The 21,293-nt window shown below is 44.5% G+C and overlaps 1 protein-coding gene across 1 annotated transcript in view; it reads right to left on the reverse strand.

Moving 5' to 3' along the window:
- Positions 1-110: 110 nt before the first annotated feature.
- cdk6 (cyclin dependent kinase 6) overlaps positions 111-21,293 on the reverse strand; it is a 41,238-nt gene continuing 20,055 nt past the window's right edge. Inside the window, exons 5-8 of the mRNA XM_076301747.1 lie at positions 15,942-16,051; positions 6,037-6,087; positions 5,743-5,878; positions 111-5,511 (exon numbers count right to left, since the gene is read on the reverse strand). Of these exons, the coding sequence (XP_076157862.1) occupies positions 5,302-5,511; positions 5,743-5,878; positions 6,037-6,087; positions 15,942-16,051 (507 nt within the window). The 3' untranslated portion in view covers positions 111-5,301. The remainder of the gene's footprint in view (positions 5,512-5,742; positions 5,879-6,036; positions 6,088-15,941; positions 16,052-21,293) is intronic.

Genomic DNA, 21,293 nt, shown 5'->3' on the forward strand with positions numbered 1-21,293 from the left:
CGAAAACTCAAGCAGCTCTTTATCAGAATTTTTCTTTTGACGGGTCATAATTTATCAAGCCAGAGCAAAACAGAATTAGCAGCAAACCCACAACAATATGTATTATGTAAAAAAAAAAAAAAAAACACCCCAGCCCTCCCGTTTGTATCCTAATGCAGTGGAAAAATGACATACCAAATTAGGTTGTGATTTTCTGTTTAGACATGATCTTTTTGTGATTTGGTTCATGCGAAATGTATAGGCCTACTGTAGGCCTTTTATCATGAAGCCTTAGCCACTTGGGCCATACAGTTAACTTACAGATTGAAACCAACACACTTGCCGTGGTTTCAAGACTGGGATATAAATAAAATAAAAAGAAAACTATACAATTTCATAATCATTTAGTTCATTAATTGGTCTGCCCTATTTGTTTATAAATTAGGTAATCAATGTGAAGAGAGTATTGAATGAATGAGTTAGTGCCCATTAAAATATGACAAGAGAGCCAAAATAGATATGAAACATTTCCAATCTAAAGCACTTTATGCTGGCTAGTTGCCTTACACTTTAAAAACAAACAAACAAACAAACAAACAAACCACTTAAATCGATGTGTACTAACCACTAAATCTGAGCAGCAAAATAATAATAATAATAATAATAATAATAATAATAATAAAAACAAAACAAAATCCAGTCAATCTTAACGAAAAACAACTGAGTTGGTACTTTAACGAAATATCACTTTCTCACATTAGCTCAAAAACACACTAATTTGGGCAGCTTTATCCTCTCTTTCACCTCACAGAATATGATATTTCGTTAGGCTATATGCAATGATAACAAAAACATAATATACATCACTTATAATTACAGCACATCATACCTCACACATCATCATGCTTAATGAAAATAAAAAACACATATCACTTTCTGCATTAAACTGAATTTCAATTCTCCATCCTCATCACTTCACCTGTCCACCTGTCTGATGTAAAATACCATAAAACCCTGACTGTCGCTCCATCTGGTTACTCACGTGCATGTTTAAAGCCACACTACACAATTACATAAGAAATATATATATAAAAAAAACAACTAACAATAATAGACATCATTACAAACAGTACTACAAAGTACAATTTTCCCAGCAACTAACATTTTGCAAGACACGTTTTAGGCGAAGTATTAGAAAGTATACTGTAAAAAACTACCGTGTATTGTGTAAAGATATGCTGGGTTATCCAGTGAGATTTGAATTTACTGTTATATTTATGAATCTGTCTGACAAACGCAGTGAAGAGGCTGACGCACAAGACTGTGAGACTGCATCCTCTTTAAGTCAAGCACATATAAGTCAAAAACTTGTCCTATATAGGCACAGGTTACAGATGAAAACAGATAACAACTGGTGGATGCCGTTTTGAATTGAGCTTGAATGCGTTTCATATAAATGCATATTAATTATAATAATTAAAATAATTAAAAGCGTGAAGTGAATATATTTCATAACAGCTTAAGATATTACTCTGTCATAGTCAGAGGCACAGTACTTTATTCAAGCCATGGAGCAGGTAAAATGCTTAGAATTATGGGGCCCCGCACTGTGCATAATAATTTTGCCATTTTATGCACATTCAAATAAGTCTGTGGCTTCTTTCAAGACAACCACGAGCATCCTCTCCAAAAATTGAAAGAAATACAGAATAGTGAACCCCACAAATCAAATAATAATAATAAAAAAAACACACACACACAAGTTACACTTTCTTTCTGATAAGGACCATGCAGAGAGTGAGTTCCATCACAAATCCTCAGAGTCCTCTGAACATTATGTTTCAAGTCTGAAGTAAGGTTTTACAGCACCATCATTGAAAGGCAGATTTATTCAACAAGTTTGGAAGAAAAGAGGTGTGTTGGAGGGGATTATTTTTTTTAAAGTAACTGGGGAAAAAAACACACACAAACAAACATGAATGTCTAGACTCAATAAATAATCATTAAATGAAAAGAGACTAATTTAAGTACCAAAGACCAGCAGTTTACAAGTAAAACAAACAAACAAAAAAAGAAAAATAGCACTTTCAAATAGTTTATTAACTATAAGGAATGCATTGTATACACTGCACAACATTGTAAATCATTGCTGATATGGGGACTATATGCTATATTCTCTGCTAAGACAAATGTGTAAAAAAATTAAATACATTATATTTACACACAAATATTAGGAATAGGAGAATTGGAATAATTGGAGTGAATTTTGCCAGCTTTAAACCAATAAAGTTAATGCATTTCTTTGTTTTGTCAGAGTCATTGGGCAAAAGATGCACACTGACATGTATTCAAAGGCATTAAAAAGGTGCTATGTCTCTCAGCATGATTACAACTGAACTTGCTGCCACACACATTCAAGTTCCATCTCAGGAACAGACTCGCATACATTCCATTACTAAAGGAGATCTACAATGTTCAGCACTGAACAATCAAAGATACCCAACAATAATTGTAGGTATCTACATCAAACCTAAATGAGTACAGAGAAGATATTGTTGTACTCCGCTGATTAAATTCACCATTGAGCGAGCATTTTAACATAAGTAATGCCCTGCAAAGATGCAAAAATGGATTTATATGTACAATTATGCTGCATTCCAGACAACTTGGATGTCGGAGGTCGGACTTCAATTCCAACTTCAAGTGCCTTTCCATTGTACTTTTTAAAGTAGGAGGTCAGAATTCTTGACCTCCGAATTTGTCTGGAATGAAATTGGGAGATTCCAACTAGGAAATATCTGACTTCCGAGTTGTCTGGAATGCAGCATAAATTAGAGCATGCCCTGTGTAGGCTGCACCATGACAAAAGTCATTACACACTCACAAGTGAAGACAATGCATCATCAAATATTTTTTACCCTGGTTTTCCTCATCCGAGGCCCATGGGTAAAAAAAAACCTATAGCAACTAAGCATGAAAGCACTGATATACACAGGTGCATTTTCCATCAACTTTTGTGCTATAAAACAAACAAAAATTAAATAGAGATGTTGTCCACAGATGCTTTAAGTGTATATACATAGCATGACTGACAACACAATGTCACATGAGACCGGCTTGGACATAAATACGTTCTAAACTACTTCATGGTACTTAATGACATTAAGTTTGCACAGAAATGCTAGTTAGCATGATATAGTAGCAAATGAACAGAGTTATGACCTGCCTGAATGAAACCTGAAAACGTAGGTTGAACTATTTGATCTACAACCAACCAGAAAATCCTGAGTGAATGAAGTGTTGAGTAATGAGTCGAAGAGAGAAATCCTGAGTGGGTAAAGGCACCAGTGCTTTAACATCTGTTTGAAGTTGCTTATGTCTGAGTGTGTGTGTTGTACGTGTTTGTGTCATCATACAGTGCCCGCTTGTACTTATACATATACTTGTACTTTCACAAGAATCCATCCTCCAATGATTTTTTAGTCTTTCATCTGACTTGAACAGTCACCTTGAGCCTGTCAAGATTCATTCAGTCATTCTGAGCCAGTTCATTAATGGAGGTGGCAGCGCAAAAGACCATCGATAAGTTATCAACAAGGATATAGCTTCTCAACTTCTTGCCTAAGGCAATGTTATGACTACCTTTGTTATTGGCAATCTTGGACCAGCTTGCTTCTCACTCGTGTCCTTCCCTTCTACTTCCCTCTCACCAACTAGTTAGTATTCACTTTGAACCAGTTTCACTTACCCGCATATCAAATACGTCGTGATTAAACTTGCCATCTACTTCTACCGTCCGGTCTGGTTCTACTATAAACTAAGCTCATTCTAAACCCTACCTGCATTTACACTGAGTGGGCTCTCTACTTCGCCCACACCTTCTACCCCGCTTCCTTGCTAACAAGAGTGCCGACTGCAAACTCATTTAGTTTCAGTCCCTAAAGCTTCAAGTTCATAAAGTAATGGCAGAGAGGCCAGAAACACCAGCAATAACATTACAATGATGACTACAATTTCATTTCCTCTTGTTTGGATATAAACATAGAGGATGAGAGTTAGTTCACTAGTGCTCGTGTAGTGAGCTCGCTTGACTACCACTTTCTTCCTTCACACTCTGAAAGTCATTGACATACTTTTTTGTTTAGTTCACTTTCCCATAATGCAGCAGTGAAATGCAGAACCTAAAAGAGGAAGTATAACCATTGATCAAACAAGAATCAACTGTAGATAAAAATAACCCCATGAAAGGAGTCCAGCAGCGACCCATGCTTCCTTCTGCCTGCACTGCTCCCTCGAAACCACAAGATGACAGATCAACAACATTTAACCGTTTGTATTCAGATGAAGTGGACTGTGTCAGTGTGTGTGTATATGTGTGTTTGTGTGTGTGTGTGAGTGTGTGTGTGTGGAGATGTGTGAATGCCAAGTGAGAATCTGTTCAACGGTTTTCTGCGGTGTTGGGGGAAGGATGAGGTCTGGTAACTCTAGAGGAAGCAAAACCTAAGGAAGACACGGAACACAGACATGCTTCTGCTGCAGCTTTGGCGAGAACTTGGCAGTTGGTGGCAGTGATGCCAGTCAGAGCTGGCGCCAACTGTACGGAGTGAGATCAGACAGGACCGGGCACATGAAGCTGCAGAAAAAGTGGTGGTCGTTCGGAAACAAAACCTAAACCAGGTGAGACATTGGCAGTGACAGACATGACGGTGAACCCTTGTTGTTAGGGTGAGACATTGGCAGTGGGACCATAGTGAAACAGTTTGGCAGTGAATTCTTCTGGGACGTGGGCAGTTCACCTAGCGAATCCCCCACACGCTTCCCAAAGTGAGACATTGGCAGTGACATGCAGACGAGACGACCTTGAGCAGCGAGATCTCACTCAGTCTACTATTCTCCATTGGAATTTAGACGTGGTTCCGAAACACTCGGAACTACAATACCCCACCCCCCCATACACACACACACACACACGCCACCCCACCCCACCCTCCAAGCAGCGACCAGGGATTTCCCCCTTCTCACCATCCCTCTTGGGAGTGAGCAGGAAGCAGAGAGCTTGTGGAGTCTTTCTCTTGTCTACTCCAGTGCTCTGAATTTTGCTCTGGGGGCGCTGCCTGGTCTTCAAGAAAAAAATAAGAAAAAAATCAAACTTAAAACGAGCAGAACAAACCAGACCAGCCAATTGTTCATATCTCTCTTTTGTGTTGTTTGCATTTTTTTTTTGTCTTTTCAAAAAAATAATCAGAATCAAAGTCATTCTTTCTACAAAAAATAAAAATAAAAAACGAAACAAAGCAGCATCCACAACATGGCTGTGACAGACTAGTTCTGGGGGGTTTTGGAGTCGGAGCCCCGGTCGCTTACTCCACAGCGACTAAAGGCATCGGTAGTCCTCTCCTCCAGGGAGCGTTTGTTGCTGGTGAACGGCTGGTTGTACAGATTCTTACTGGGACTGTCCAGGTCCAGGAAATAGGGGTGGGACAGAGCAGCGTAGGCCGATATCCTTCTGGAGGGATTGAACGAAAGGAATTGCTGTGAAGAGAGGGAAAGAAAGAGAGAGAGAGAGAGAGAGATGAGATCACGCTAATGTTAGGACATCTCCATGCACCCAAACTCACACAAATATAAACGTACAGCATAACATGTTAACATAGCAAATACAATGCAGTAAGAATGCCAATTAACATCTGTACGATGCACAAGGTTTCACAGGAAGGAGTCAAAGGAGAGAGAGGTGGAGAACAGAACAGAGTTAGGACTTACGAGTAAGAGAGACCTCCCCAGCTCATCCATATCAGGAACCAGGTCTTCTATTGGTTTGGGAGGGCGAGGGGCAAAAGCAGTTTGAGGCAAACCCACGTTCTGTGGCCAGTCTTCCAGAGACGGGACCCCCACCACACTACAAAGTCACAAGCATGACCAGTCATCAGCATCAATCCCATTATACTTTATCTGATTTGTATGCAATGCGCCTTCCTTTACATCAGTAATATTCCACTGAGGAAATGTAAGTACAGATATTGCCAAACTTTAGTTGGTAAGAAGCACCTTACTCACTCAAATATTTTGCCTAACTGGTCAACATCCGATTTCCCTTGAAAAAGAGGTCTGAAACAGAAGAAGACATAACACTGAGTCATGAAACAGGAAACGCATCATAAAAAAGTGGCAGTGAGAATAGTTCACCCTCTTGAGAATAATCTTGCACAAATAATGGCTTCTTCCCCTATGTACAAGTGAGATGTTGAAACAAAAATTAGGTGGGGTCACACCCTACATCTGTGTTGCATCAATAAAGTCATCATTTGGTTTCACAGTCTGCTCATATTCTCTCACTGTTTGCCTGCCTTCCTGTCTGGCTATCTGTCTATCTGTCTGTTAGCCTGTCTGCCTGCCTGTCTCTCATTCTCACTGTTGTTCCATATCTTTTCATCTATCTCTGTTTGGTCTGTTTCATTGTCTGCTCCGCAGATGGTTTATATTTTTGCATCTCTGTTATTATTGTCGCTTTAGCGCTTGATGAATGCTGCTGCCTGATGAATGTGTCTCTCAGTGGTGATCTGGAAAAAGAAAAACCCCCTCTCTTTATTGCTGTTTGTGAGTTTCAAACAATTCAAGGAAGCAAGCACCACTTTTGGTGCTGGTTCTCCAATGGCAGAGAAATGAAATCCCCCTCTTTTTCCTTGCACACTAGGGCCCCAGTGGTGGTGGCAGTGGGTGGGAGTGCAGTGCACATACGCACACACAAACACACACACAAACACACACACAAACACACACACACAGAGCCACTGACGTAATGATCTATCCAGCAAGACCTACTGTAAAAAAGAGAGGGGGAGAGGGAAGGAGAGAGGGAGTGAAGAAAGACAAAGTGTGGGGGGAAAAAGTGGGCCTGAATTTCCTGGCGGGACCAGAGGAGAACTGAGAGCTTTTTCAGCACATGCGAGACAGCCCCACATGCTGGAAGTCCTGTGGGGTGTGTGTGAGGGGGCGGTGGAGAGAGAGGGGGGGGGGGGTTGCTGGGGGATAGGGGGGGTGGTCTGCGAGGCTGTGAGGACACCGGGCCTGCTGCTGGTTCCTGCGGCTTTGGGACGCCTCGGGACAGCCGTGGGCGGGCAAGCTTCCCCTTTGGCACGTGCACAAATTCCAGCAGACATCAGCGAGCGACGGCAACACAAGGCCCTGCTCTCAGAACCCCAAACCACCAGTGGCAAGGAGAAGAAGAAGGAGAAAGAGAAGGGGGAAAAAAACAGAGAGGAGAAGAAGAAGGAAAAGTAGAAAGGGGAAAAAAGGGGAGAAGAAAAGCTATTTATCCCTGGCGTCTGCTTCGGCTCTTTACTTGACTGTGTGGGAGAGCTCTGTAACATGTGAGGGATGGAATGGGAGGAAGAGGAAAAGAGCTGGAGGGATGGTAGAAGAGGAGGAGGAGGAGGGTGGACTGCCTGAGCTGTGAGAAAGCATGGAGCATGAGCGCATTCTGCTTCCTGTCACAGGCGCTAACGGAGCCGTCTCATTGGTCAGTCTACTCCCCAGAACACCTGGAAATGACATCTGGACGGCCACACTAATCCCCTGAAGTGTGACGCACACTCGGCGTGCGTGTTGCCGAGCAGAACGGGATGTATTGTAGTTCCTAGGAAGTTCGGTAAATTTAAAGTGTAGTTGTTCATCAGTTGTTCTCATCACATGTGTCGGGGAGGGGGTTAAAAGAAAAACAATTCTAACATAATTGTATTTCACCACTAGAGGTCGTCCTTCTGCAGGGCATTGTGGACAATTTTTTTCCAGACAGACCTCCATGCTTTCTCTCCCTTGCCCTCTCCCTCTCTTTCTCTGGCTCTCTCTCTTTCCATGCCTCAACAACTGTGCCTCACTGTACTCAAACAAAAGGCCATGTAAAGAAGGGCCATGCGCTCTGGTTCCAAAGCCTCCTTCGCCCCGTGACAATCTCCCAGAATGCCGAGATCCGACACCTCCCTCCATACTCTCTCCTCACTTTGAAGATTAGCTCTTTTTTTTGCGAGCAACCAAGGGGGGGCCTGTCGACTCGCCTGTTAAACATATGAGGAGGGAGGGCAATTATGCTGTCAGAGGGGGCCTGATTGTCTAAAGCCCCCCAGATACCTAGTCTGGACAGAACTATCTTTGAAATCACAACATGACTTAAGCCTAGGGCATTTCTCTCCCTCTCTCTCTCCCCCTCTGTCTCTCTCTCTCTATCTCTCTCTCTGGGCCCTTCCCTTCCTCACCAGTCACCTACCTCTGATAATAAGCACACCTCCTTTCCTTTTCCAGGAGGACGCTTTTCCAGAAAATCAAAACAGAGCCGAGTGTTTCTTTATGCAATTAGAGATGAGGAGATCTGGACCAAATCAGTTCCTGAGGTCAAAGGCAAGGAGGGATCAAATGCACCGCCATGCCAAAACAAGTATGGCTGCAAAATTCTTAGGGCATCGCGTTCACCCGCGGTGATTTGTTAATGGGAGTGAATAAGACTGGGGCTCACACAAGGCTTACATTATGGCAAGAGAGACATAGAGTGAAGCAGGGAGAGAGGAAAACAGTGACCTGGTGAGAGTCAGGAGGAGGAAAAGAGTGACAAAAGAGGCAAAATGAGAGAGAAAAAGATGAGAGGCAGAGAGATTTAAAGAGAAGGAGAGAGAGAGAGAAAGAGATCTGGAGAAAGGCAGAGAGAAAAAAAAAGAGGCAGAGAGATTTAGAAAGGAGAAAGACAGAGACGTGGAGAAAGGCAGAGAGAGAGAGAGGCCTATAGCTGTGTGGTCCTTTCTAAGACTGTGTGGGCACAGTGAATGGGCTCTGCCACACAGCTGAGTCACACTCTTCTGGTGCCAGCCTCGCCGTCCACATTCCACAGGGACAACCTCTGGAATGTGTGTGTTTGTATTTGCATGTGTATGCTGGCTGTGTGTGTGTGTGTGTGTGTGTGCTTACGGGTATGGGTGTGGAATGGCTGATAAGTGTGTGTGTGGGGGAAAATGTGAGTCTTAATATGTGTGGGTGAAAATGAAGATACCTTTGAGTGAGGGTGTGAATGTGTGTTTGAGACTTACCTGAGCATATCTACGTGCAAGTGTGTGTTTTTCTCAGGCATGCTTGTGTAACTGTGTTTCTGTTTGGCCTTGGGGTTGTAGAAACTTAACTGCAAGCTTGTATGCACGTATTTTGATGGTGAACTAGATAGCAGTTGTGTGGTTGATTGCATGTCTTTTGTATGTGAATATCTGTGATTCTGTGAATCTGTAGTTGAGTCTACATGTCTTCCTTTCAGTACTTACAGTCTGACAGAAATGTTGACTGTACATTCAATGTGTGTTTACTTTGTACTGTGACTAATCAGTTTCCTAATAGGAATGCAACATGGTTGCCAATAATCTGACATATAGAATGGAACTTTTAAATGTGCATTACACATTAATTACTCAACTTCCTCTATGATTGATACGGACACAAGTTTGAGTAATAGGCTACATAACAAATCCATCCATATTCAGGTGAATCACCATACCAAGGAAGTAGGCTTGGTTGTTTGATTTGACTAAAAAAGTTCCGCCAGATGCCGAAAGACTTTGGGAAAAAAACCTTGATGAAATTCCTCTGCTTAAAAAAAAAAGATAAGGAAGGACTGTGAGAAGATTCTTCAAGTTCGAAGAGTTCTGACATGTCATTGGCAGGCCAGCTTCGCAGCCCCTCCAAATGGGAGGACCAGAGAACGTCCTTGATCTCCGAACATGTGTGTCCCACCCCCCCCCCCCCCCCCGCCCAAAAGGACATGGATGGGAAATGAGGCAAAGCACTCACACAAACACACCCACACACACACACACACAAAAAGGCTAAATGAAGTGGCTTTGATGCAGGAGGAGGACGCATATGTTGTGGCGCTTGTGTGAACCGTAAACCTCCATTAATGTGTCTGTGACAGCAGTCTGAGTTTTTCTCGAATACCGGAGTGGAAGCACTGATCCCAGGTGCCCTTTAATCTCTAACAGGTGGCCTTTTATAAAAAAGGCGAGTGAATCACCTGTGTGTGTGTGGCGGGGAGGGGGGGGGGGGCTGTGTAAGGGTAAGAGAAAGGCAGAGAGAGGGGCGGAAAAAGGGAGAGTGAGCAAGGTAAAGCTTGAGAAAGAAAGAAAATAGTGAGAAAGAAAAGAGAAAGAGGAACGCGGTTTCGTGAACGATCAAAAGGCACCCTCGCCTGTGCCTCCAGGTGGCTTTGGATTGTCGCCAGGTTCTACAGTGGCTTGGGCTGCTAGGTGTGCTGTTCCACGCTGCATGGTGGCGCGCTGTGGTGTGTCGTGCCGTCTTATGTCATGTTGAGTGTCGGGCTGACTGCTACGCTCGCCTCACCTCACAGTAACTGCACACCTGAGTCTGAGTGGAGCCGCAAATGCGCGCGCACACACACAAACACACACACACATACCTACACAGGCGTGCCCAGAGAGTGCATTAGCTGTGCCCTTGAGTGACTGTGGTGAGCCTCAAACTCAGAACTCATGGATATAAATAGTTCACTGCTGATAGCACCCCCCACCCCCGTTTGTTTGACTGGATAAAATAAAAGGCTTTAGGCCTACTTGTCATTGTATTGTGTCCACATAGCAACAGGAAATTAGCTATTGGCTAAATATTTTACAAAGTATCTCCTTGTTGGTGCAAGTTCCTCACAATTAGAGTTTGCTAAACTAAACTACACAAACCCTATGACTACCTGGGTTACGCGTTTAATGGAAAACTTTTTGCACAACTGACATATAAAAGGAATGTGCACTCCGTCTTGATGATATGAGGCCTGTTGTTCTATCACCACAGAATCATTAGTTGTCATTTGTGTTTGATTCAGCCATGTTATCAAGAGCCATTGGGACTCTAAACATCTTTAACCATATGTTAATTCTTCAGATAACTTTGCCTCTGTCAGAGTCAGATGGCTAACAGCCAAATAAATGTAATTCCATTCTATCCATTCCCTCTCAAAGAAATATAACAGTCAGTACATATTTCTAACAATCACCTTTACAGAATCATAGCGTTTCAATGTCCTGGTTGCAAACTATGTTGTATATATACTTTTTGATCCCGTGAGGGAAATTTGGTCTCTATATTTAACCCAATCGGTGAATTAGTGAAACACAACAGTGAAGCACACAGTGAACACACAGTGAGGTGAAGCACACACTAATCCCGGCGCAGTGAGCTGCCTGCTACAACGGCGGCGCTTGGGGAGCAGTGAGGGGTTAGGTGACTTGCTCAAGGGCACTTCAGCCGCGGCCCACTGGTCGGGGCTCGAACCGGCAACCCTCCGGTTACAAGTCCAGAGTGCTAACCAGTGGGCCACGGCTGCTCAAAGGTTGTCTGTCTGCTTGTTCAACATTGATTGACATTATAACACCCTGATAATTCTTCTGAAATCCCAGAGAACACGCCACATTGTTAACTTACAAATAACAAAACATAACAACAAAACAACATCAACAGCTCCTACTAAACCCTCCTCAGTTAGCTTTTCACTTAGCTGCTATCAAGCATGTCCAAAAGAAAACGCTTTGTCTCGGAAGTCTGTTTTCTTTGACTGACAAGAAATAAATCAGCTCTAATTTGGATCTCACCAGTTTCCCCTAAGAAGATATAAGGAAGAATAAAAACAGAGAAAAGAGTATTTTAGAAGCACAACTTAAATTCGACTTGAGCTGAGACAAAAGCTCCAAAATAGCCTTCCTCTTGTCTAAGCCCTACTCCAATTTAAGTTCAGTTCAGATCTAAAAATACCCTTTTTTCCTTCCCAATCTATTCTTATTGCTCCTTGTTTCTCCTAAGAGGGTTTTTTTTTCGTGGAAACAGGTCGGATCTCATTTCGAATGTTGCTTTTCTATGGGTGTTTACAGTAGGAGTCAGATTAATCATACACAAGTAATGGTAGTTGAAAGCACACCCCAAGACTGAGTCTCTCTGTCAGTGGCAAGTCAAAAAGTTAGCAACTGCCTTTTTCCCTATCATGGGCAAACAGAACACAACTGCTGATGAACATGATGAGTAATTTCATCCATGTAGATTAAACACACTGCTCAAATATAATCTATTCTAGCCAGCAAAACTGCAAATGTGTATTATTATCTATGGTGTATGTACCTAAAGGGAGGGGTGTTTGCCATAATGTTGTAAAAAATGGCCTAAATCCGAAGTTTTAACCTCATTATTTAGCCAAAATCGGGTCTATAGCTACCCACATCTTTCTGACATAATCAAATGACAAGCTATCAGTCCACTTAGTACATTGAGTTTTGCTAGTGGACCTAATTTTTTTTGTTGTCAAGTCGGATGCTAAGGAAAAGAGAGGGCATGAACCTGATTAAGGCCAACATAAACTAAATTTCTCCTCTAATTTCATTCCAGATGAGTTCAGCTGCTGTACCTCAGCTGAACTGAAATCCAGCTGCCCTGCCAAAATGTTGCAGTACCCATTCTGATTTAAATAAATCCTTCTGTTCTCTTTCATGGGAAGAGAAATCTAATGTTTGAAACCTACAGAAATGGAATTGAGTTATAAGATTTTGGCATGGTGTTTGTCAGTGAAACACGGTGGACTGTTGTCATGCTAGTTTCATGTCATTGTTGCAACACTTCCTCCTACTTTCCCACTGTCAGTGGACACAGGTATCCTTCATACCTAGTATAGTCAGTCACTACATCTAAGAAAAATATGTTGACCATCTGTTTAGCCAGTTAGCTATTGTCATTAGCATTAGTGCAGAGCTGCTAGCATAACGCTATGGAGTATGGTGGGAGTCCTGAAGTTATAATCTAGCTGTGCTAGATCAGCGCTGTTTTTAGTCACACCACAAAACAGCCCACTATGCATGACTGTGACAGTTGAGTCTTCATGGTTTTGTTTGACATATAAAAAAAGAGAATAGCCTACAACACCACCGAAAATGGCAGTTTAACATTTGTCACAGTATGCACACTGTGGCTTCCTACACAATTTATGAGATGTCTACAACTCAACCATCAGAGAAGCTACATTCATGAATCACAGCATAATAATAATAAATAATATAGGATCTGGTGGTTGTCTGCCATCCAATTGTCTTCTCAAGGGGAAACATAAACAGAGTCCCAGGGTGGGCGCTAATGGCCCATTAACATTAGCTTAATTACAGGAAAGCCACACAGTGCGGAATATACGCGTCAAGGCTCTGGTCCAATCAATTACACTATCAGAGACCGGGTGCAGAGACAGCACCTACTGATCATATGTCTCAGGAACATCAGATTAGGTGTCTGAGGTCGAATGAAGAGAAAGAGAGAAAATAAAACAGAAGAACACCTCAGAACCAGGCCAAACCATCAGGGTGTGTGACTGACTAAGTGCGACTGTGGCTATGAAAGGTGTACTCCATCTGGCGAGTTTTCCGTATCTCGCCCAGAGAGGCCCGCCCGCTTGTCCGCCCGTCCCAACTGTCGGCGCGTGGACGCCACGTGGCAGGCATGGGAGGCTGCTCTCGTGAGGAATCACAGGGACAGGTGGGCAGAGGAAAGAGAGGGAGAGAGAGAGAGAGAGAGAAAGAGAGAGAGAGAGAGAGCGAGAGAGAGAGAGAGGGAGAGCGAGAGAGAGAGAGAGAGAGAGAGAGAGAGAGAGAGAGAGAGAGAGAGAGAGAGAGAGAGAGAGAGAGCGAGGGCCGGGGACACACCGAAAGGTCAGTCCCCTGTGTGAGCAAGTAAGCACAGAACATGTGAGTCACCAGGACAGGAAGAGAGATTTTGCTCGTTCGCACCCCCCCCACCTTTACATTTTTTACATTCTAGCTCTCTTTGACTCTTTCTCTTTCTCTTTCTTCACCTCTGTCTGTAAGAGGTGATAGCCGGGCCTCTCACATCCGTCTGAACACAATGGGTACAATCAGCCAACAATCTGTTTATACTGGAAATGGCGGGGGGGGTGATCAAACACACAGACACACACACACACACACATTTTCATGCCACGTGCTTTCGCCCACGCAAAAAAAGCACGCACACCCACGCGTGTAAAGCAAACACATATCCACATCTCTTCCGAAACCCACCTGTGATGCCTCGGCCGTTACAGAATGGGGACGTGTGTCCTATTAAGCACGGCTAGTGGGAAGGAAGTACAAATTGCACAGTGAACCAGTGACTTGGCATCAAGCCCACCTCATGAATGGCTGCTTATCTATAGCCCCATTGAGCTCTCTCTCTTTCCCTCACTCTCTCTTTCTCTCTATGCACCCTTCCTCTGTCTCTCTCTTTCTCCCCCCCTTCTCTCTCATTCACTCACTCACTCACTCAGTCTTAATTAAGAAATAACAAATATGCTCCTTTAAGGAAAGGTTACATTCCTGCCAAGGGAATGGGATGGAGGGGAGGGGGGTAACGATTTCAACTGGCTGCTGTTGCGTCTTGCCATACCATATCAGTGACAGCCTTAGGCTGACAGAGGGAGAGGTTCGTTAGACCGCACATTGTCACGTCTATCATTCCTCTCTCCTGCCTTCGACGCCGAAACCACAGCAACTGCTCCAGATGCAGCATTAACGGCTTAATAACCTGACTGCCAAAACAACACTGACATTGCTTTACGTTGTGGGCGAGTGTTTCTTGTCTATGTGTTGTCTGCTTGTATTTCTGCCTCAAGTGAACTGTTACGTGAAGATCTCAAGGAAACTTCAGCAGCAAAGCCAAAGGTTTCGTTTCACCTTTTTGATGTTGATGACTATGTCTGAGTCCATGTCTGGGTCCATGTACTGTACCATGTACATGTTAAAGGACAGCCATGGCCTACTGGTTAGCACTTCGGACCTGTAACCGGAGGGTTGCCGGTTCGAACCCCGACCAGTAGGCACGGCTGAAGTGCCCTTGAGCAAGGCACCTAACCCCTCACTGCTCCCCGAGCACCGCTGTTGATGCAGGCAGCTCACTGCGCTGGGATTAGTGGGTGCTTCACCTCACTGTGTGTACACTGTGTGCTGTGTGTGTTTCACTAATTCACGGATTGGGATAAATGCAGAGACCAAATTTCCCTCACGGGATCAAAAGAGTATATATACTACTATACTATACTATGTATGCGCGTGTGTGTGTTTGTGTGAGTGTGTTTGTGTGGTAAGGTTTTGGGAATAAAATAGCCTCTCCTAATATCACCCTATGAGTTGACATTCTTATGAGTCCTGGGCCTACTTTAGCAGGCGATCAGGCATGCATGGGGACAATCCCATTTGAAAAAAAAAAAAATCCTTTCTATCTGACTGTTTATTCAAAGGACGTTGATGATATTGGACAGATAGCCTGAGGATGGAAATGTTCAGAAGTCAAAAGGGATTCATCTTGCCTGTTCATTCCACCTTAGCATTACAAATCAACATCCCTTTCCATTGAAATACTTTTGTTTCCATTTTTAAGGTTACATGTGAGGCACTATGCCAAGGACAATTCACTTATATTTCCAAGTAAACCAGTGACAATTCCTGTAGAACAAGACTCTGATGGAGGAAGTCCTTCAGTCACTCTGAACTGGATTTACACAGTGACTCTGTTTCCGTTTACACTCACAGTCAGAAATGTCTGAGTGAACATATTCACTATTAACTATGAGTATACTTCATACATATTTTCACACACAAATCCCATTTGTGTATCAGGTAAAAAAATCATGGAACTTGCAATCACACAGTTTTACATAAAGATAAAGTAATGGATGTCATCCATCCAGACACAGTTGCATTTAACGAGATGCTAACAGGAGCGCAAACCTCTGTGGGACATACAGTATGTATTTGGGGACCAAAACACAGTAGCCTAAATAAACAAATGGTTTTCAATGTCTGTCTGTATAAGGTCTATTCATGGAGAATCCTGTAACAGTGTATATGTACTCATGTGAGCTTAGCCCTTTTTTGGGTCAGTGTCGTATGTCTTACCTCCTTCTGAACATCTCTGCGAAGATGCAGCCCACACTCCACAAGTCTACTGGTGTGGCATAGCTGGACTGTAACAGCACCTCAGGGGCTCGGTACCACAAGGTGACCACCTGTAAAACATCACACACACACACACACACACACACACACACACACACACACACACACACACACACACACACACAGGTAGGATATATAAGAGATCATATGTCCAACAAAACATTTCAATCATTACACATACATGGAACCCTATAAAAGAGAACTCTATGCTGGTAGGTTGCACATTGCAAAGTTTGTTGAGTTCAATGCAGTAATAAGTGACTTTGTGAGCAAAGTAGAGAGAGAGAGAGAGAGAGAGAGATGGTCTCTTGGCGTCCCACCACTGGAATCACTTGTCATGAGTATCCTATTTGGCATTTTGTTTAACTGTCTTCGGCTCTGTTTGACTTTGTTTGGTTTTCTGCACACTTGAGAGATGCTCACGGATGACTAAGCACAGCAAAGCGCAATATTTTTGGCAGTGTCTCCTTTCACCGAAGACACAAAAGGCACAAAAAAAAACAGGGGAGGAAAAAAAAAGAATCCAAATCAAATCAAATGAAAAGTCCCCATGCTCCTGAGCTCGGCTTACGTAAGGTATGAAATCATATCTGGCAGTGCAGGTCGCCGAGCTCCCATTTTGGTATGCCGAGATCACACAAAATTTCCATAGCGAGCCACTGGGGATCTCTCCCATGGAGCTTATGAGCGAGTGCCCATTTTTGAAGAAGAAGGGGAAAAAAAAGAATAAAATAACAAAAAAAAACACATATCCACGGGCTTCTAGTGGATTAACACCCAGGCTGCCAGTTTATAAGCTGATCCCAGTCGCCCCCAGGCACAAAGGCCTCTTACCCCCCGCCTGCCTTTCCTCGGGCTTCTGCCCTCTCCTCACCTATCTGCAATCAATACACAAATCCCAAACGCTGGTGGAGCAGCGGGTAGGCAGCTTGACGCGGGTGGCGCGAGGCACAGTAAAAATGCCTTATACAGACAGCTGGAAGGGGGGGGGGGGGGAGTGGGACAACGTTTTTGTGTACAGGAGAGACAGCATTGTGGATGGCCACGGCTAGGGAAAGCCTCCAGACGAAACTCAGTGACCCCGCTCGAGAAAGTGGACGCCTTCCAGGTGCTTTCCCTTCGCTTTCCAGCTTTCCGACAGTGCTCTTGGCTCGGGCGAGGGGGCCGGCAAAAGAGAGAGAGAGAGAGAGAGAGAGAGCGCTTGGTCGAGCTCAAGCTTATCAGGGGGGAAGGGGGGGGGGGGGCGCAGAGCCAGTGTTTGTAAGCAGAAGCGCAGAGAATAAAATATGTATTCCAGGGAGCTGTGAGAAAAGAGCTTGACTGCTAAGGCAGACTGCGCTAGCAGACCAGGTACAGGAGAGAAGTGGGAAATGCAAGATGGCCGCCTTGAGGAGTTCCTACAGTAACAGCCTCGAGGACACAGTGCTAATTTACTGAAATGACTTGGCTCTAATGTATGATGGTGACCACTGATAATAACGTGGCAATGAAGCAGCTGTTTGAAATGTTGTGAAACGAAATACTGATCTCTGACAGCTTTACGTTGCCTAATAATCTAATATCTAGAGTGGCTTCACAGGAAATGTGCATCTAAGAGATCAAAGGTACTTGTCAGCTTGGTTGTATGTGTGTGTGTCTGTGTGTCTGTGTGTGTATGTCTGTGTATGTGTGTGTGTGTGTGTGTGTACACATGCATGTGTATGTGCATGAGAGAGATGGGAGGGAGTGCTCACGTTTTTCTGATGTAAAATGTTCAGAGTTATATTTAGAGCAGATCTTGTGCGAAGTTGACACTTCCTTACTGAGGTCTTCCTGGTTTAGCAGAAACAGGGAGGAAGTCATTGCACTTAAAAGGATGTGAAGCTTTAGGTATCTGTCGTCATGTGACTGAACGTACATATGACCCATTCTAAAAATGAACCGAGAGGCTTTCACTGACCCATTCAACATCTGACTTCATTGAGCTCTTCAGCCGCACTTGACACATTTGCACAAACAAATTAAATTCACGCTCACCACTTGTTGGACGGTAACGAGTGCATAGCTAAAAAAAAGCTGTACAAGAATAATCTTATCTGTTTGTCTTGCACAACAAACCAAACACGCTGACAGATGCATGCAGTCACATGCACATACATTAGCTTGAGAGAGAGAGAGAGAGAGAGCGAAAGGAAAAAAAAACTGGGGTAGCAGAGCTGATTTCTAGGAAGAACCACACACCACTGCTAAGTGATAGTTCAGACGTATATCCGCTCTCAACAGAGTACAAGTCGAGTACAATTATTAGAAGGCTGCACCACAGAGCAGCATAGTGACACGCTAGCAACAGCCCTTGATGGTTCTACCTGCCATCATGGAAAACTCCCAGAGGGGTGGTGGTGGTGGGGTGTGATGACGATAGTGGGTGCATGAATCAGATAAGATGACGACACTGCCATGTGTGTGTGTGTGTGTGTGTGTGTGTCTGTGCATGTGTGCAAATGCATGTGCATATACACACTGCATCGCAGTGCCTCTTGCTTGTCTTTTTTCTTTTCTTAAATCCTTCCAGCGCAAATTTTTACAAATGCCAGGGTGCACCGGGGCAGGAAGCGAGGACTTTTGCGTGGACTTTTGTAGGAAGTGAGGACTTTTGCAAAAGTGGCTTTTTCGCATGTGTCGCGGTGCCCTGCAGCAGACAGCGAGAGATGACGGGGCCCTTTCACCCGGCCCCTGTCAAGGTCCTTCCCCTTCGCAGCCCCTGCCTGCTCTCCCGATGCTGCTGGACTCAGGGCTCGGGCTCTTCCCCGCGGGCTTATTTTCATTTCAGCACACAAACAGGCCACTGTCAGAGGCTGCTGCTGGCCTGAGAAGCTGAACTGTGCTGCCTTTACCCAAGAGCAGTGCTGAGATGACTCTCTCTTTCTCTCTTTTCTCTCTCTCTCTCTCTCTTTCTCTCTATCCCTCTGTCTTTTTACTGCCTCTCTCACTCTCTGTGTCTCTCACTGTGTGTGTCATGCATCAGAAATGCACTATGTAGATCTTCAAGGAGAAGACTGTGTATGTTTCACTGTGTGTCATCAAGAGTCAGGTAGTGGGCTATGAGGCTTAGTGTCCGTGTTGCCTTGCTGTGCTGTGCTGTGCTGTACCATACCGTGCAGTGCAGAGTAGTGCTGTGCTGGGTTGTGCAGAGCACCGCACCGCTGTGCTGGAGCAGCATGGTAATGTGAGGGTCAGATAAAGAGGTCCAGCCTGACTGCAGATTAAAGGAGAGCATTCTGTGCATTCCTTTCTGGTGAGAACGCTCTCCTCTCTCTCTCTCTCTCTCTCTCTCTCTCTCTCTCTCTTTTTCTCTCTGTCTCTTCCTCTCTCTCTCTCTCTCACACACACACACACACTTTTTCTCTCCCTCTCCTCTCGCCTCTCTCTCCTCGTGAGTCGGGGGGTGCGGAGGGAGGGAGGGATGGATGGAGGGATGGAGGGAGGGAGGGAGGGAAGGGGAGGGTGACCAGCGGGCCAGCTGGCTTTCTCCGCTCCTGAGCACTGACTGACCCGAGCCCAACATCCTCTCCTCCTTGTCAGACTTAAGAAACCAAAAGAGAGAGAGGAAAAAAAAACGCCCTTCCAGACTGGACCCACCGCCCCCATCCCCGACTATGCTATACTCTACTGTACCAGTGTGTGACTTCACTCCTGTGTCTGTGAAAAGGCAGGCCAGCCCCCTCCGTGCCCCTCACTCAAACACACACACACACACACACACACACATGCCCGAAGCCTTTGATTTCCTTGTGCGGAATTAAAACAATAGCGGCCTGACGTGATTAAGAGTAAGCCGCGGAGATAGGGGCTGGCGGGGGCCCATGTTTACATTCCATCTCTCTCAAAGGAAGCAAAGGATGAAAGGGCTCCTTCGATATAGAGCCTCCATCCGCATTCTTTCAGGGAACTGGCCCCGAAACACCACTTCTGCTTCTCCTGCTTCGTTTTTTTTTTTTTTAAAGAGACAAGTTTGCGAGGCAGAGAGGACGGATGCCGCTTCCTTAGAGTGACGACCCAACACGCTAACAATAGCCCCAAACTCATAATAGATGCTGTGATCATGATAGCTGAGGCCTGAGCGTGCGCTGCGTCTACCCTGCCGATGAGTTTAGCAGATAAGGATGCACATGGTTTGTTGTTTTTCAAACATGGCCACCGTTGCATGGTCTTCCTCCAAAGTCGTTGTGATGGTGCAATGAAGGATACTACAGAGTCGAGCCTTGCAAGCTTCCAGGAAGAAGCAAGATGGGATTTGCACGTTTGCATGTAGATGCATGCATGACAGCATCTATTATGTTACGGGACGTATCACTGAGCTGTGAAACACTGCCTCTCTTTGTGTCATTGACAGTTTTGCTGACCAGGAATCAAAATGCAGCGAATAATTTGTTTTCGCATATTTATGCAAATGCTGAGTATAAACCAAAGTCGAAATGCCACCAGGAAGCGAAGTGGTGTCACACAAAACACAGAAGTTACAGTATGTAAGAGGCGAGAGGAGGAGTGCTAGTCAAACCCAAAGAGTGAATGTCGACAGCACCCTGAGGGGTCAAACTCTTTCCTCCTGAGCTTGGTGTTTTGTCTCGAGTGAGGGCCATTCTTAGCCCTGCCGTCACACAGGCAGTAAACACCATTATTTTGAAGCCCCTGAGTCATTCGTTTTCTTTCTGTTTGGTGTGTGTGTGTTGTGTGTGTGTGTGTGTGTGTGTGTGTGTGTGTGTGTGTGTGTGTGTGTATGTGTTTCTTTTTTTCCACCTCCTCTTCTTTTCTTTTGTAAAATAAAAAGACTATTTAAATAGCAACAATACTGTTGAGCCTTGCCAAGAAAGGAGTCCGAGAAGAAAAAAAAAAAGACATATGAAGTCACAAAGGAGCCCTGCGCACAAACTGTATACAGTTTTTAAAAACTCCACCACTGTTGCCAAAGTATGCAGGGCCTACAGGAATGCTGCATGGGGCCCTCTCAACTCGAACAAAGAAAGCACAGTCAGGCTCTTTTCCCCAGCACCGCCACATCCGCACATCATTAGTCGGAAAATTCCTGATATATGCTGTAATTTTATTCTGTTTTTTTCTTCTTCTCCGTAGATACAGGCAAGGCTTTAATATCCAGATGCCACCCTCTAACCCCTTGCCCACCACCACCACCACCATCCAAAAACCACTACCAGAGTCACCCCCCTCCACTAGTGCACCCCCCCCCCCCTCCCTTCTTCACCAAAACACACCAGCGCCATCCTCAATCAAGCCCCCCTCCTGTGTTGGCCTGCA

This window comes from Alosa pseudoharengus, unplaced genomic scaffold (assembly GCF_046254945.1).
Source record: "Alosa pseudoharengus isolate Yale_2024_CS ecotype anadromous, Long Island Sound unplaced genomic scaffold, YU_APseudo_1.1 YU_APseudo_1.1_scf_23, whole genome shotgun sequence".
In the NCBI taxonomy this organism is placed as follows: Eukaryota; Metazoa; Chordata; class Actinopteri; order Clupeiformes; family Clupeidae; genus Alosa; species Alosa pseudoharengus.